The 15962-nt window shown below is 38.3% G+C and overlaps 1 protein-coding gene across 5 annotated transcripts in view; it reads left to right on the forward strand.

Moving 5' to 3' along the window:
- Nucleotides 1-6376: 6376 nt before the first annotated feature.
- Nucleotides 6377-15962, forward strand: part of LOC140837390 (phenylalanine--tRNA ligase beta subunit, cytoplasmic-like) — a 30126-nt gene continuing 20540 nt past the window's right edge. For 3 of the 5 annotated variants that reach the window (XM_073203527.1, XM_073203528.1, XM_073203526.1), the window contains exons 1-8: nucleotides 6379-6502; nucleotides 6598-6653; nucleotides 6905-7005; nucleotides 7196-7325; nucleotides 7416-7531; nucleotides 13161-13227; nucleotides 13589-13630; nucleotides 13899-13940. In XM_073203527.1, coding sequence (XP_073059628.1) covers nucleotides 6445-6502; nucleotides 6598-6653; nucleotides 6905-7005; nucleotides 7196-7325; nucleotides 7416-7531; nucleotides 13161-13227; nucleotides 13589-13630; nucleotides 13899-13940 — 612 coding nt within the window. In that variant the 5' untranslated portion in view covers nucleotides 6379-6444. Of the gene's footprint in view, nucleotides 6503-6597; nucleotides 6654-6904; nucleotides 7006-7147; nucleotides 7326-7415; nucleotides 7532-13160; nucleotides 13228-13588; nucleotides 13631-13898; nucleotides 13941-15962 lie in introns of those variants that run through there. The other 2 variants (XM_073203529.1, XM_073203530.1) reach the window with 2 other exon arrangements.

The raw sequence follows: 15962 nt of genomic DNA on the forward strand, positions 1-15962 counted from the left end.
AATCTTTGAGAAATACCAGAATCAACAAGCATTGTTCTAACATCTTCTTTAAGGGTCCGATTTCTTCTCTCAGCTACACCATTTTGCTGAGGAGTTCTTGCTGCTGAGAGCTCATGCTTGATTCTAGTATTTTATAAAAATTTTGAAAGATTTTGATTGATGAATTCAGTCCCTCGATCAGATCTTATTCGATCAATCCCAACTGATTTTTCATTTAAAATTCTTTTGAAAAGCTTTTTCAGTTGTGAAGCAGTTTGGTCTTTGGATTTGAGAAAAATAACCCAAGTAAATCTTTAAAAGTCATCCACGACTACTAGAGTGTATTTCATTCACCCTAAGCTCATGACTGGTATAGGACCAAAAAGATTCATATGTAGCAGTTCTAAGCATTGGGAAGCTGATTTACATCCCTTGTTTTAAATGAAGATATTACTTGTTTACCAAACTGACATGCTGAAAAAATTTATCTTTTGAAAAATCTGTTTTGGGCAAACCAGTTACAAGATCATGGTTACTCAGATAGACAATAGATTTAAAGTTTAGGTGGTTCAATCTCTTATGCCAGAACAATTTTTTAGAAGATTTGGAAGCTTTAAGACAAACTAGTGCATAAGGTTTTTCAGTCTAACTGACTTTGTAAGTATTTCCACAACGATTGCTAGTTAGGATGACCTCATCAGTTAAGTTTCTAACTGAACAAGTGTGTCTGTCAAACTGAACTAAGAATTTATTGTCGCATAACTGACTTATGCTAATCAAGTTATACTTCAAATTCTCAACTAGTAAAACATCTTTAATCGTAAAGTTATCATGGATAAGCTTACCTTTACCCACAGTTTTACCTTTGGAGTTGTCTCCAAAACTGATGTTTGGACAAGTGTATTTGATCGGTTGGGATAGCAAACTTGCATCCCCTGTCATATGACGCAAGCATCCACTGTCCAAATACAGATTGATTCTTTGTTTGCACCTGTCACCTGCAATCACACACAATATTTAATTTTGGTACCCACAACTATTTGTGTCTTAAATTGGTTAGTCCTTTAGGAACCCAGACTTGGATTAGTCTAACTGACTTTCCAGTTGCTGTGTTCCAGATAGTTTTTCTCGGCTTGTGTGTGCTTGATGTGTAGTGTGGATATGGAGCAATATGAGTTTTTGCCTTCTTCAACTGCTTATTCAGACTATATATTTTCTGAACAGGCTTGCTGTTATAGTAATTGGAGTAGCCATTTGAATAGTTCAAGTATTTATTACTGAACCTTTTTGATGACTGACTTTGTGGATCATTCGAAATTTTTGGGCTATACCAATACCATATCTTCTAGCCTTATCTTTATTTTCAATAGGCTGTAAACTGGTTTACTTGGCTCTGGTTGTTCTTGTACCATAACTGATTTTACAAAGTGAATGTATTTCCCTTTGTTCATGTTCAGTTTAGGCTGAGTATCACTGGTGGAATTTTCTTCTTGGTTGCAGAACCCTAAACAAGTTTTATCATTAACTTATTTTTGTTTCTCTTGTATTTCAGCTAATACAACAGATGATTTGTTCCTTACTTTAATAAGCTCAGTTTGCTTTGAATTTTCAAGCGTCAACTGCTAAATCATTGATTCATTCTTGCTTCTTTAAGCATTGAGCTCAATAATCTCCTTTTTAAGACTCAACATATAAATTGATTCATCAGTTTCAGTTTTGTTGTCCATGTGATAAATTTTCTTTGCTCTGGCCTTCTCAAAAGATAGGGCGAGCTTGTGATACTCATTCATGATGTCATGAAGTGTAGAAATGAGTTCATCATGTGTGAAATAAGTTGAGCTAAAGTCAAATATCTGTTGACTAGTTGACTCCAGTTCTATGTCATCAGCCATTAGACATTTGACTTCTTCATCATCTTCACTGGAGCAGCTCAAGCTCTCAGAATAAGAATCATCACTCTCAGATTCTGCCCATATCGACTTGCTTTCCTCTGCTAGAAGCACCTCATGTTTCTTTCTGTATGATTTCTTATCATCTTTAGTCCTTCTTTTATGCTCGTAAGATTTCTTTCCCTCTTCAGTTGAGCTTCGATTGTCCTTCTTTGACTCTGGACAGTCAGCAATAAAGTGACCAGCTTTTCCACAGTTGTAGCAATCATTACGTTTTTCTTTGGAATGATTCTTCTGATACTGTCGTTGGAAATTTCCTTGGTTTCTTCTCATGAATCTTCCAATTTTTGACGAATAATAGCATAGTATCATTACTTAGCTGATCAGCAAACTTGTCAACTGAACTTGTTGGCTCCTGTTTGACAGCAGTTAAGGCAGTTGTAGCAGCTGGTGTGGAAGGTTCTCCTTCTCTGGTTTGCAACTCAAACAAGTAGGCTTTTAAGTCAACAAATAAGTCATGAAGTTCGACCTTGTTCAGGTCCTTTGACTCTTTCATTGCCATTGTCATAACGTCCAATTCCTTGGGAAGACCTCTGACTACCTTCAGTGCTACCTTATTGGATCGGGAAAATCCTCTAAAAATGTGATGAGCTGCAGTAGCTCGTGTTCTAAGAATGTTTACATCGATGAATTAGATCGAGTTTGAAATTAAATCAAGTAGAAAATACTCGAAGTAATCCTTCGTTAAGAAAACTGATCAGTTAAAGCTTTTAATCTTGTGTAACTATTTAACTGAAGATAAGGGGGATCAGTTATTACATGTATCAGTTCAGTTATGGTGAGAACTGAACTGATAGATACTCGAACTGATCAAGTCTGTTCAAAGCTAGGGATTAACAGTTAGAGTACACAAGATATTTTTATGGATGTTTAGAGACTTCAACTGCTCCTATGTCACCCCTTCTACCACCTCGGGTAGGATCCACTAGAAGAATTTGACTAATTACAGCAAGTATAATAATCCACCCAGCTTAGGACTTACCCACTGCCTAACTAAACTCCTAGTCTAGACTGAAGGCAGCACATTCCAGCCAACACTTCTTTAACGCCTATGTGGGAAAGACTACATACACAAGTTTTACGTCATTGTGCAAGACGGGATTTGAGTGGTGGTGAGTGTGCGTGTGTGTGAGAGTTGATCTCTGAAGATGTTCTCACACACTGAGGGAAAGAGGCTTCTAATCTAAGCTGATATGACTGAGTGTTCCCTGTGGGCAAATTGATTCTTCAAAGCTGATAAGCATTGTGCGTGCCCTCTCTATATTTTATCTTTTCACTCGTCAACTCTCATCATCTTCATCACTGAGCTTCGGCTTCTATTTATAGGCATTTGGTTGAACGTACAGTGAGACTCAGTGAAAGAATCTGTTGCTTTTTGAATTTGTTCCCCCAATAGATATCTGGAATATTTGGCTTTAAGCGCTGCTGCAACGTCTCTTATCGTACCTTGATCGTAAAATAGCTTTTGTACCTTTGTGCATAGCTGGATTAAGCTTGTCGTATTTGCAAACTGGTTCGCTCCTAACTGATGTTTTGAACTGGTCAGTTGAATTGGTCTTGAAGTGGTGAGGTGAAATCAGTTGACTCGTCAGCGGAACTGATTTTACTGATTCAGTTGAACTGGTCAGTTTGGCTCTTCATTAGTTGAACACTTCATCAGCTGACCAGGCTTCTGAAGGTCTTCTGCTGAACCATCTATCAACTGGACAATCAGTTGCACTGCTCTTGATACTTCAGTTGAACTAGTTCGGTTCGATCAATCAGTTGGCACTTTCAGTTTGTGTCTCGATAGCTTCACTTTAAGCTTGGTAACTGATCAGTTCAAAACCTGATCAGTTTCAATTTCTGCGCACTTAGATATAAAATCATTATAAACAAATAAACAAGTTTTGTTAACATCAAAATCAAGATTGCGAACATGAAATGTTCCAACATACCTCTTTGTTTGAAAACACATTTCCGAGTGCATTCAGTTCGTTTGTAACGCTGCTGACTCTTTCATCATACTCATGCATGGATACACCATTCTTCATCTTGATGTTGTCAAACTTTTGAACAGCAACAGATAGTTTGTTCTCTTTGGTTTGCTCATTGCCTTCACAGAGTTGAATCAGCTTCTCTCAAATTTCCTTGGCAGTTTTGAACAATTTTATCTTGCTGAAAGTGAATTTATCCAGCATTTTATATAGATGTCTTTGGCCACGTTGTCCAAGCTGGCTTTTCTCTTGTATTCAGCTGTCCATTCATCTCGGGGTTTTTCAATACGATGTGGTGCCCCATCAATTATGGCTACAGTTGTGTTTGCCTTCATTTATCTTCAAGGTTCCGTCTGTGATAACGTACCACATGTCATCGTCTTGTGCAGCGAGATGAGCCTGCATTCTGATTTTTCAATCATCAAAGTCTTCTCTGGAGAACATTAGAATTTTGTTGAATGAAGACATATTGAACATTTTGTATATGGAAGTATTCTGGAACAAGATTCAACTGCTCTGATACCACTTGATAGGATCGGTTAAAGGAGGAAACATGTTTAGAAGGAGGGGGTTGAATAAACACTTACGATTTACAAAACATTTTCGACTGATGAGTCAGTTTAATGATAAACTGATACTCGGGAATCTTGTAAGTCAATATCAATCAGTTAAAAAATAGTTGTGCGGAAATAAACCGACTGATAAATAGAATATAAACTGAAATATGAGGACACAAGATTATGGATGTTCGGAGATTTCAAACACTCCTACGTCACCCCTTGTATCTCAAGGATATGATATATACTAAAAGAATTTGATCGATACAGATGTTTGTACAGACCCACTTCAGTTTTGGACTTAACAATGTCAAACTGAAACTCTTAGTTACAAACTAGTTTTCAGAACTCAATAGAACTGAATGAATCTAGCACAACTGATCTCTTCTAGATCGAGTAATACATTTTGTGTTGAAAGCTCAAATTATAGCCCGACAGCTATGAATGTATATAATAAGCATGAGCTTTTCTGTTTACAAAAATTTCGGCAGAGTAACTGAATAGATTTCGAGTGTTCTGAGTTCAAGGATTCAAAACTTCAGGGGTTCAAAGATCTAGAGAGGCTTATTCAGTTGATCTTTTCTGCTATATATAGGCTTCTCTCCGACGGTAATATTAAATACAATTTGAACCTTTCTATCTGTTGCATGTCACGTCAACATTCTTCTGACAATCGTACACTACAGCTTTTCTGAAATACGGTGATCCCACTACTTGTTGCAGTCAGCTTTTGTCTGTTGAATGTCTTAACTGATGACGTGTTCAGTTGAGGGATCAGCTGATAGAATGTAGTTGAGAAGCTCACAGCTGTTTGTAGAACAAATCAGTTCCCAACTGATCAGTCAGTTGTTTGCGTAGTTCAGTTGTTGGTTCAGTTGCCTCGAAAGTCTACGTGTTTTTCTTCAGTTAATGGCAACGTGTTTTAGATCAGTTATTTGGATGCACATATAGATCAAGATATGTATTTCGAAAATTGTGGGATATAATTTCAAAATTTGGGAATAAAATACAAGATATATGTATAAGATTTGAGATAATTTGGATGCACATATAAATCAAGATAAAAGAAAGATCAAGCTAGAGGATAATGTAATCTAAGACCTTCGAAATTTTAATGTGTGTGTGTGTGTATAGTGTGGACTTTTATCTATCTTCAAGATCTACCTCTATTTTAGGGCATCTATTAAGTTATATTGCAGAATAAAAGATCTACTTGATGATAAAAAATTAGACATGGAGTTTGAATTCCAGGCCTAGCAAGGGAATATTTTCGAAAATCTATCTAAGAAGATAGATAAGAGAGGAAAAATTATCCTATATCAAAGATTTAATTCAAAAGTTTAAATGCGAATATATTACACGACCAGGATAATAGTCAACTCCTATAAATATGAGAGGCCTCCCATTCGAAAATGAACACCCAAAATTCAGTCATAATTTTTAGAATTTGCCCTCAAGTTGTTCTCAAATTTTCGAGTTCTGGTCCTCTAAGTTCTGTTCTGCCTAGTATCGAAGTTCTGCCGTAGTCTAGATCCACGGAGGATTTCGAGATCTTCCAAGCCAATAAGTAGTAGTTCTTCGTGCTTTCTTCAATATCTAAGGTAATTGGGGTTGATTTAAAAGTATAATTTCGGTTATGTCTTGTTTCGTTTTTGAAAGTTTTCAGTCGAGTGCAATTCGTCTTCTACCTCTTCTTAATACGATTATCTTGCGTTATATGTTTTGGAATCCTGAGGATTCAACTGAATATGAGTGAGAATCCCAATATAACATGTTTTTGACCATTACATGATGAGATTGTAATGGCTTAAAAAGTTTGGGCCAGATGATAATTTCAATTTAAGACCCATCAATTAAGATAAACTGGGCCGACCCATTTTCAATGGAAGAACTTTAGTCGGCCCATTGCAGGGAAATACATAAGCAAAACGATGAGAGCTGACAATCACTTTGCCAGGGAAATAAGCTCCGCCTCTCGCCGCCATGCCTACGGTTAGCGTAGGCAGAGATCGCCTCTTGCATGCGCTGGGACGCACTTACTGTAAGAAACTACATTCTTCTATCTCTCTTTGTGTGTGTGAATTGATTGATTTATCTAGCTGATTATTGTGTGATTTTGATATTTGATTATCGCAGCTCAGGAAGAGTTTGAAGATTTATGCTTCAAATTTGGGATTGAGCTCGATGATGTGGTGCGTATAGTTCATGGAATGATGCTTTAGTTTTAAAAATATTGGTCAGTTTTTAACGCTATGTAGAAATTTTCGGTTTGCAGAGTACTGATGGGTGAATAACATTTTCACGTGAAAAATTGTGTTTTTAGTAGATTGCTTGTTTTGTCGTTAATGTTTAATGAGATGTTGATTTGCATACAGAGCATGACTCATTTGTTGTTCATGTTTTCTGGATTTTGAGATTTTGGTTTGCATTGACGTGGAAACAGACAACGGAAAAAGCAATTATACGGAAAGAGAAGCATTTGGAAGAAGAAGACCCTTCTGAAGATGAAGAAGTGATTTACAAAATTGAGGTGCCGGCCAATAGGTACTATTGTCAATTACATTTGTCGGTGAGCTGCTGTATATGCAATGGTTAAAGTGATGTGGAAGTTCCGGGATTTGATGAAATTTTTTGGCCATTGAAATGTTCTATGTGAAATGTAATTTTTTAATCTTTGGCTAAAAAGGGTGATACTTGTGCCATTTTTCCTCCCGGGTTGAAATATTGGTGGCAGATATGACTTGCTTTGTCTTGAGGGGTTGGTACAAGCCCTCCGCATATTCAATGGGCTTGATCCAATACCTACGTACAATGTTGCAAACATCAGTAAAGAATCTATGCTGAAAATGCATGTGAGAACGGAGGTATGCAAATTGCCAAAACAAGTATAATATTATTAGTTAGTCTGCATTGATTCTTGCCATTGCTCCAGTTGTGATTTTCCTTTGCTGCAGACGTCTCAGGTTCGACCATATGTTGTATGCGCTGTTTTAAGAGGTGTTACATTCGATGAAGCTAGATATAATAGTTTTATAGATCTTCAAGATCGACTTCATCAGAATATTTGCCGGTAATGCTATCAGATCTCCGATTTACTACCAATTTATCTTTGGCTGAGTTTTTCTTTAAGAAAATGTTTCCTACATGGTTATACCTACTTTTTAATGAGTAATTAATTCTAGTTAAGTTCTGTTTATACACACAATTTGGGGCTATGTTAATTCTACCTGCCCATTCTCTGTCTTGTTAGGAGGAATAAAATTATCTAAAGTGGAAAATATCTGTTGACGCAGTCTAGAGAAATCTTAGGCTAATTGTTAGAGTAATCTTAGGCTAATTGTTAGGCTAATCTTAGGCTAATTGTTAGAGTAATTGCAATATTTTAGGATGTAATTAATTAGTTTTATTCTTTCCTATTTTATCTCTTGTAACCTACAATATAAATAGATAAGTCTGTATCTTAAATATTTTTATGAATGAATGAAATATATTATCTCCTGTTCTAGTGCTTTTATGGTATCAGAGCAATAAAAGCCTTTTACGTTTGAATATTTTTTTCATCTATGGAAAAATCAGAGATGCAACATGTTCTCAGTGCCTCTGATAACTCCATTCCATTCCAAATTACCAGCTTTAAACTCAGTGGCCGGAACTACTTACAGTGGTCTCGTTCCGTCCAACTTATTATCCGCGGGAAAGGACGATTTGGATACCTTGATGGTTCCATTTCGACACCAACCCGATCTGATCCTTCGTTTGCAGCATGGGATATTCAGAATTCCATGGTTATGGCCTGGCTCCTTCACTCTATGGACGACTCCATTGCAGAGATCTACCTCCATTACCCAACAGCAAAGGCTATTTGGGACGCTGTTGCTTTAGCCTACTAAGATCTTGAAGACTCGAATCAGATGTTCGACCTCCGGACTCGCTCTCGTAATCTGCGACAAGACGATGGTACTGTAACTCAGTACTTCGTTTCGCTAACAAAGCTGTGGCAAGAACTCGATCTCTTCACTCAACCTGAGTGGACCGATGCTGCCAACCGTGAGATCTACAAAAATTGCTCGCCAAAGAAAGAACCTATGACTTCCTCACCGGCCTACATCCATCCCTGGATGATCGTGGACGGGTTCTGAGTATCAAGCCATTGCCTAGCCTTGATACCATTTTCTCCGAAGTCCGTCGAGAAGAACAGAGGAAACGAATTATGCTCGGTGGAACTACCATACCCGTTGCCACCAATCATGATGCCTCTGCCATGGCCGCTCGAGGATCCCGCAAACCGCAGCTGTGGTGTGAACATTGCAACCGACCTCATCACACTAAAGCCACATGTTGGAAGCTCCACGGCAAGCCAGCTGACTGGGTGCCACGCAGCCAGCGTAACGCCGAGTCCACCAAGCCAGTCGTACCGGTGAAAGCCGACAACATCACACCATCATCCGCTGCAACATTCTCTCAAGCACAACTCAATCAACTTGGCCAGTTCCTTTCCACCTCGACTTCACTGATGGCGCACGGTACTTCTTCCTCTGTAACCGACCCTGGTAACTCTGGTGAGTGTTGGATTATTGATTCAGGTGCATCCGAACACATGTCCGGAGTTCGCACCCTTTTCTCATCATATCAACCATGCCAAAGATCTAGATCAGTAACTTTGGCAGATGGTTCAATTTCTCCTGTTCTTGGTATTGGCACTGTTTCGTTGAGTCCCCGCATGATATTACATAATGTCTTGTTTGTCCCTCAATTGACTTACAACTTACTGTCGATCAGCAAACTCACCCTTGATTCCGATTGTATTGCCAATTTTTCACCTAAGTTGTGTATTTTTCAGGATCGGGCCTCGGGAAAGACGATTGGGCGTGCTGCTGAGGTGTCGGGCTTATATCACTTTCTACGAGCTGATTCTACTGATCGGTGCTGCCAAGTGGTCCATAATTCTACACATCAATCCCATCCCCAACAAATAATGTTACTTCATCAACGCCTTGGTCACCCAAGTTTTTCTTATTTAAAACATTTGTTTCCTTCGTTGTTTCACTCTTGTGATAGGTTTGTATGCGAAGTATGTCAGATAGCTAAACATACTCGCATACCTTTTCCCATTCATCTTAATCATGAATCTAGGCCATTCTCTCTCATACACAGTGATTTGTGGGGTCCGTCTCGTGTCCCTTCAATTTCTAATAAAAAATGGTTTATTACATTTATTGATGATCACTCTCGTGTCTGTTGGATTTTTCTCCTTCCTAACAAATCTGAAGTTTTGAAAATTTTTGAACAGTTCTACAATATGATCCTTACTCAATTTAACTCAAAAATACAAATCCTTCGCTCTGACAATGGCACCGAGTATTTCAATTCATCAATCAATGAATTTTCTTCAAAACATTGTATTATTAATCACAGTTCATGTGTTGATACCCCTCAACAAAATGGGGTTTCCGAAAGGAAAAATCGACACCTTTTAGAGGTCGCTCGCACTCTTCTTTTCACAAACAATGTTCCAAAAACCTTTTGGGGGGATGCTATTTTAACCGCATGTTACCTAATCAATGGACTTCCGTCTCGGGTGTTAAAATTCCAAACACCATTAAATACCCTCAGAAAATCATTCCCAAAGTCCAAAATATTCACTGATCTTCCTCTACGTACGTTTGGGTGTTCGGCGTTTGTTTATATTCATGATCATTCTAGGTCTAAATTGGATCCTCGTAGCCACAAATGTATGTTTGTTGGATATTCTTCTACACAAAAGGGTTATCGATGTTATTCTCCATCCAAAAGAAAATATTTTATTTCACGGGATGTCACATTTCTTGAATCGAAATCATTCTATCCTCCTACTCCGAATCCAATTCTCATCTCCCCTCAGAATTCTGCTCCTGATCCTACTTCCTCGGCTAGTACCAAAAATCTTTTTTGGGAATATTTATGGGAACCGAATCCAATACAAGAGTCACAAATCCCACCTCCATCCCAACTTAACCCACAAATCCCACAAAATCAGGAATCTCACTCTCCCTTAGAGCCAGAATTATTTTTGGGATTTCCGTCCACCTTGGAGCCACATTTAATTCCAGAAAATCCGCAGCCTTCACCCAGTATACCACAAAATCCGCTTACTATTCCTGCTCCGAATCCAATTCCACCTTCAAGTCCACCCGCTGAAATTTCTGTAACACCAACTCATCCTCCTCGTGAAACCACTGACCGCTTTGCAGCGACTTACAGCAGACACAAGCACAAGAATATCGAGCCCGCACCTTCTGCGTCGCCCCCGTCAAACCCAGCACCCGATCCGGATACCACCGAATTGGCAAATTTGGATATCCCGATCGCCCACCGCAAAGGTACTCGAATATGCACTCAACATCCTATTTCAAATTTTTTGGGGTATTTTAAGTTGTCGCAGCCGCTACAAGCCCTGGTTACTAACCTGTCACATTCCACCATTCCCTTGACCATTGATGATGCCCTTCGCGATGACAAGTGGCATACAGCAGTCTTTGCCGAGATCAAAGCCCTCGAAAAAAATGGGACATGGGAGATTGTTCCGAAACCCGATGGCAAGAAACCGGTTGGTTGTAGATGGCTGTTCACCATCAAGTGCAATAGTGATGGGAGCATTGACAGATATAAAGCGCGACTTGTGGCTAAGGGATACACGCAGACCTATGGTATCGACTACCTAGAGACGTTTGCACCAGTAGCCAAAATCAACACTATCCGAGTGTTGCATTCTCTCGCAGCAAACTTGGATTGGCCACTTCACCAACTCGATGTCAAGAACGCGTTTCTCAACGGCGATCTTGTTGAGGAGGTGTACATGGATCTACCACCCGGTTTTCACAATCTGGGAAGTAATGGCAAGGTTTGCCGGCTAAAGAAAGCTCTCTACGGTTTAAAACAGTCTACGAAAGCTTGGTTCGACAGATTTTCCACCACTGTTCATCTTCTCGGGTACAAACAGGCTCATTGTGATCATACATTGTTCTATCATCGGGTCAAGGATAAGATTGCTATTCTTATTGTATATGTTGATGATATTATAATCACCGGGAATGACGTGACTAAAATAGAGCGAATTAAGAAGAAATTGGCCACTTCTTTTGAAATGAAAGACCTCGGTCACTTGAGATACTTTCTCGGAATGGAGGTAGCTAGAACCAAGGCTGGAATCTGTGTTTCACAGCGACAGTACGTCATTGACTTACTCAATGATACCGGTTGGATGGGTTGTAGACCGGCAGATACCCCCATGGATCCGGACATCAAACTCGAGGCCAAACCAGATGATACACCTGTCGACAGGGGGAGATTTCAACGGTTAGTCGGCAGATTGATATACCTCTCGCACACCCGGCCGGATATTTCCTTCCCTGTGAGTTGCATTAGTCAATTTATGCACTCACCATACCAATGTCATCTTGATGCTGCAACCAGGATATTACGGTACTTAAAGGGCACTCCGGGCCATGGTCTCATGTTCAGAAAGCAAGAAAAGAGGTGTGTTGAAGTCTTTGTTGATGTGATTGGGCTGGATGCCCAAATGATCGACGCTCCACGTCTGGTTATTGCTCCTTTGTCTTTGGAAATCTGGTTACTTGGCGAAGCAAGAAGCAATCAGTTGTTGCACGAAGTAGCGCGGAGGCAGAACTTCGATCAGCGGCTCTTGGAATTTGTGAAGCTCTTTGGATTAAACTGTTATTGGAAGAACTGAAAATAGAGAAAAAGAGCCCTATGCTTATCCTATGCGACAACAAAGCTGCCATAGCTATTACTCACAACCCGGTTCACCATGATCGTACCAAACACGTTGAAATTGATCGGCACTTCATAAAGGAGAAGATTGATAAGGAGATACTTGAAGTGTCCTATATTCCTACGTCGCAACAAATTGCTGATGTCTTAACAAAGGCTTTGTTCAAGCCTATGTTTGAAAGACTGATTGACAAGCTTGGGATGTACAACATTTACCATCCAGCTTGAGGGGGAGTGTTGACGCAGTCTAGAGAAATCTTAGGCTAATTGTTATAGTAATCTTAGGCTAATTGTTAGAGTAATTGCAATATTTTAGGATGTAATTAATTAGTTTTATTCTTTCCTATTTTATCTCTTGTAACCTACAATATAAATAGATAAGTCTGTATCTTAAATATTCTTATGAATGAATGAAATATATTATCTCCTGTTCTAGTGCTTTTAATATCATTCCATTTTTATGTGTTTGACGTTCTTGTTTAGATTATTTGCACTTGGCTAATGAAAATTGAAATGCATTTGCTCTAAAACACAGCAAAAAATTTGTGACCAAGACCACAAATATTCATATTCTTTTTCTGTGCTTGAGGAGCATACTTGTGTTTTAATGTATCTACAACATGATTATATTTTATATTACCCCTTTCTTAAAATGCTTAATCTTATCAGTGATTTATTCAAGGATGAGTCTTAAAAGTGCTTAATCTTATCATTAAATTATTCAAGTATGATTCTTAAATGTGCTTACTGTTATCATTAATTTATTCAAGGATGAGGGGAATCGAACTGATGAATATTTTACTTGTGTTCATTTACCTCTACTGTAAAGTGAATTCCACCATTTTGAACATGATTTTCCTGTAATTTTTTTATATGGCAATTTATTTATTCACCCTTTAATTTCTTCATTTTGTCTTGCATCTGTTTAGGCGAAGAACTCTGGTTGCAATTGGCACGCACGATTTGGATACAATAAAAGGCCCTTTCACATATGAAGTATGTTGTTATGTTGTTTATATGTGCATCAGTCAAAGTCCTATGCATAGTCTGATTGAAGAAAATGCTATGTTCAACTGTTTGTGCTCCTTATTTGGACTTAATTTATTTGTGAATTTTTTTTGAATAAGTTAGTCTGTGTCTTATCTATTTCCATTAATTCCAAATCGTAGACGTAAAGTTTCAGTTCTAGTTCCTATTATTCTCATTTTTTTTCCGTATGAATGACTGCAAATTTTATGCCCAACTTACACCAATCTTAGCAGTATTAGTTTCTTACAAGGTCATATTCTATTTTTTAAAGCTGAATAATTTTTTGTGGGAAATAATTATTGATATATCCAGTTTGAATGATTTTCAGGCTTTACCACCTCCACAGATAAACTTCATACCATTGAAACAGGTAATCAGCTTTTACTAAGCCTTTTTTGATATAATGTAATGGAGTAGCTGATATAAAAAATAGCTACTTTACAACAAAACATCTTTATAACATTTCGAGAACACTACATAGTTAGAACCAACGACAAAAATCTCGGAAAGCTTACGTATATGCCAATGCATCAAGTTTGGGTAATAGGCTATAAATATGTAAACATTAACTTCAGTAACATTTTCTTCTTCCTCACCTTTATGATTCTGTACTTTTGTTGTGATATGCACTGTCTTAGACGAAGAACTTCAGAGCGGATGAGCTAATGGAATTTTACAAGGTGACTCCTTTGGTTACTTTTTCCAGGATTTTTTTTCCATTTTCATCCAGTTCTTAGCAGCAGTCTTTGGTGCTCGTTGCTTGTCAACAGAATGTGTAAGGACCGTGTATCGTATTATCGTAAATCTTATATGATTATCGATAATTAATGAAATTGTCACGTGATTATGTACTTGATGTATATCGTGACCAGGAAATTGAGAAATGAATATTGGACATGAATTGATATTGTACGAATTTGATTTGAAAGGCCGGACGCCAAAATAAGTACAAAACTAATATATTTTACAGAACATGTGGCGCCCGAGCGGTAGAAAATTACCGCCCGAGCGCCAAGATATATAAGAGTAGTATTCGGGCAGAATACCCCGCGCCCGAGCGGTAAGATTTGACCGCCCGAGCGCGGCATAAATTTTGCTCGGGGACAGAATGTCTCGCGCTCGGGCGCGAGAATTCTACCGCCCGAGCGCGAGAACGGTGGAAGGATAAGAATCAGATTTTGTTTGCTTCGTCTTCATTTTATTTAAGAGTTTCGAAAATAACCGAGAGGATTCCGATTTCTTTCGTCCGAATCGACTTCGAAACGCCGTCTAAACGCGAAACAAATTATATATTTGTTATCTGCGAGTCGAGGGCTTTAGACTGAGGTAATTTTCTTCTGGTTTCAGCAGCTTTAAATATCAAAGTGCTGGAATAGCATGTATTTGAAGTTGAATTTCTGATATGTAGTAGAATAACCGACAATAAACTCGTAATCGAAGTCGGAATTGAATTATGATATGATTATGATTTGATATGAATTTTTGAAGTTTCAAATGATATTTGAAACTCATATTAATGATTTTGGAGTATGTTATTGATTGAAATGAGTATGTAATTGATGTAGATAAAGTGTATCTTCCAGCTACATCAATTGGAACGAAGAATTAAGGTATGTTGCGACCAGGTAACATACGACAGGTTCTGTATTATATGATATATGATTGGATTGATTTGATTGGATTGGATTGGAATATGTGTCTATGTGCCTATTTGATACTTTGATGTGGCATACATGACATTGAGATTGGAGTATCGATGTATAAAATAAATGTTTTGTTAACACACATCATTTTATGCATACATCGATACATGACATGCACGTTGAGCTATGATCCTTGGATACCCTGATATGATTGGATTGGATTCCGGGGTTTGTGAACACAATCGCTATGCCGGTATTATATGACCCGTAAAGCATAGACAATTGTGGCCCCATATGATTGGATATGAGATGTGGGATTGATGGCGCTTCGTCGACGCTATCATATGTGTATTCCCATATCGGCCGGTGTGCCAGCTCGAGCATTGATTTGATTTGATAGCGATTCGATTGATTCTGACATGTGCTCAGTGGATGGGCATTTGACCTGATACCTCCACGACATACATGCATTGCATACCATATATCATTGTTTAGATATCTGTGGTATATATGATTGGTTGTTCCATACGGAGCTTTGCTCACCCCCAAGGGGGGCTGTTGTTGTCTTTGTGTGTGGACAATGGCAGGTACTCTAGGATATCAGGAGACCGGAGAGGGTACTTCTGGAGGGAGCCACTGTTGAGTTGAGGTTTTATATCTTGTTCCCAGTATATATGTATATGTATCTATATACCGGGGCATGTCCCGAGGATATGAGTTGTTTGTATGTGATTGGTTTTGATTACGTGTGGGCGTGTTTGATGATTTGAGATTAAATACTATTTTAGTATTTAAATATTAAAAGAGATAATTTGGGCTCATTGTAAAGAAATTTTAAACCCGTTTTCCGCTGTGATTAATTAAACTCTAATCAGATTGCATTGTAATAACGATTAGGAGTTAAGGGTCCCACACTAGATGGTATCAGAGCATAGCTGGGAATGCTCTATTGAGTCTTGTATACACGTGAATAGGCACAAATGAATTGTGCGTATGTGTTTGACTTATTTGTATTACTTGCTCTTATGTGATTTGATTTGAGTAAGTATCTGATGAGAT

The sequence above is a fragment of the Primulina eburnea genome, chromosome 7 (genome assembly GCF_022965805.1).
Source record: "Primulina eburnea isolate SZY01 chromosome 7, ASM2296580v1, whole genome shotgun sequence".
NCBI lineage: Eukaryota > Viridiplantae > Streptophyta > Magnoliopsida > Lamiales > Gesneriaceae > Primulina > Primulina eburnea.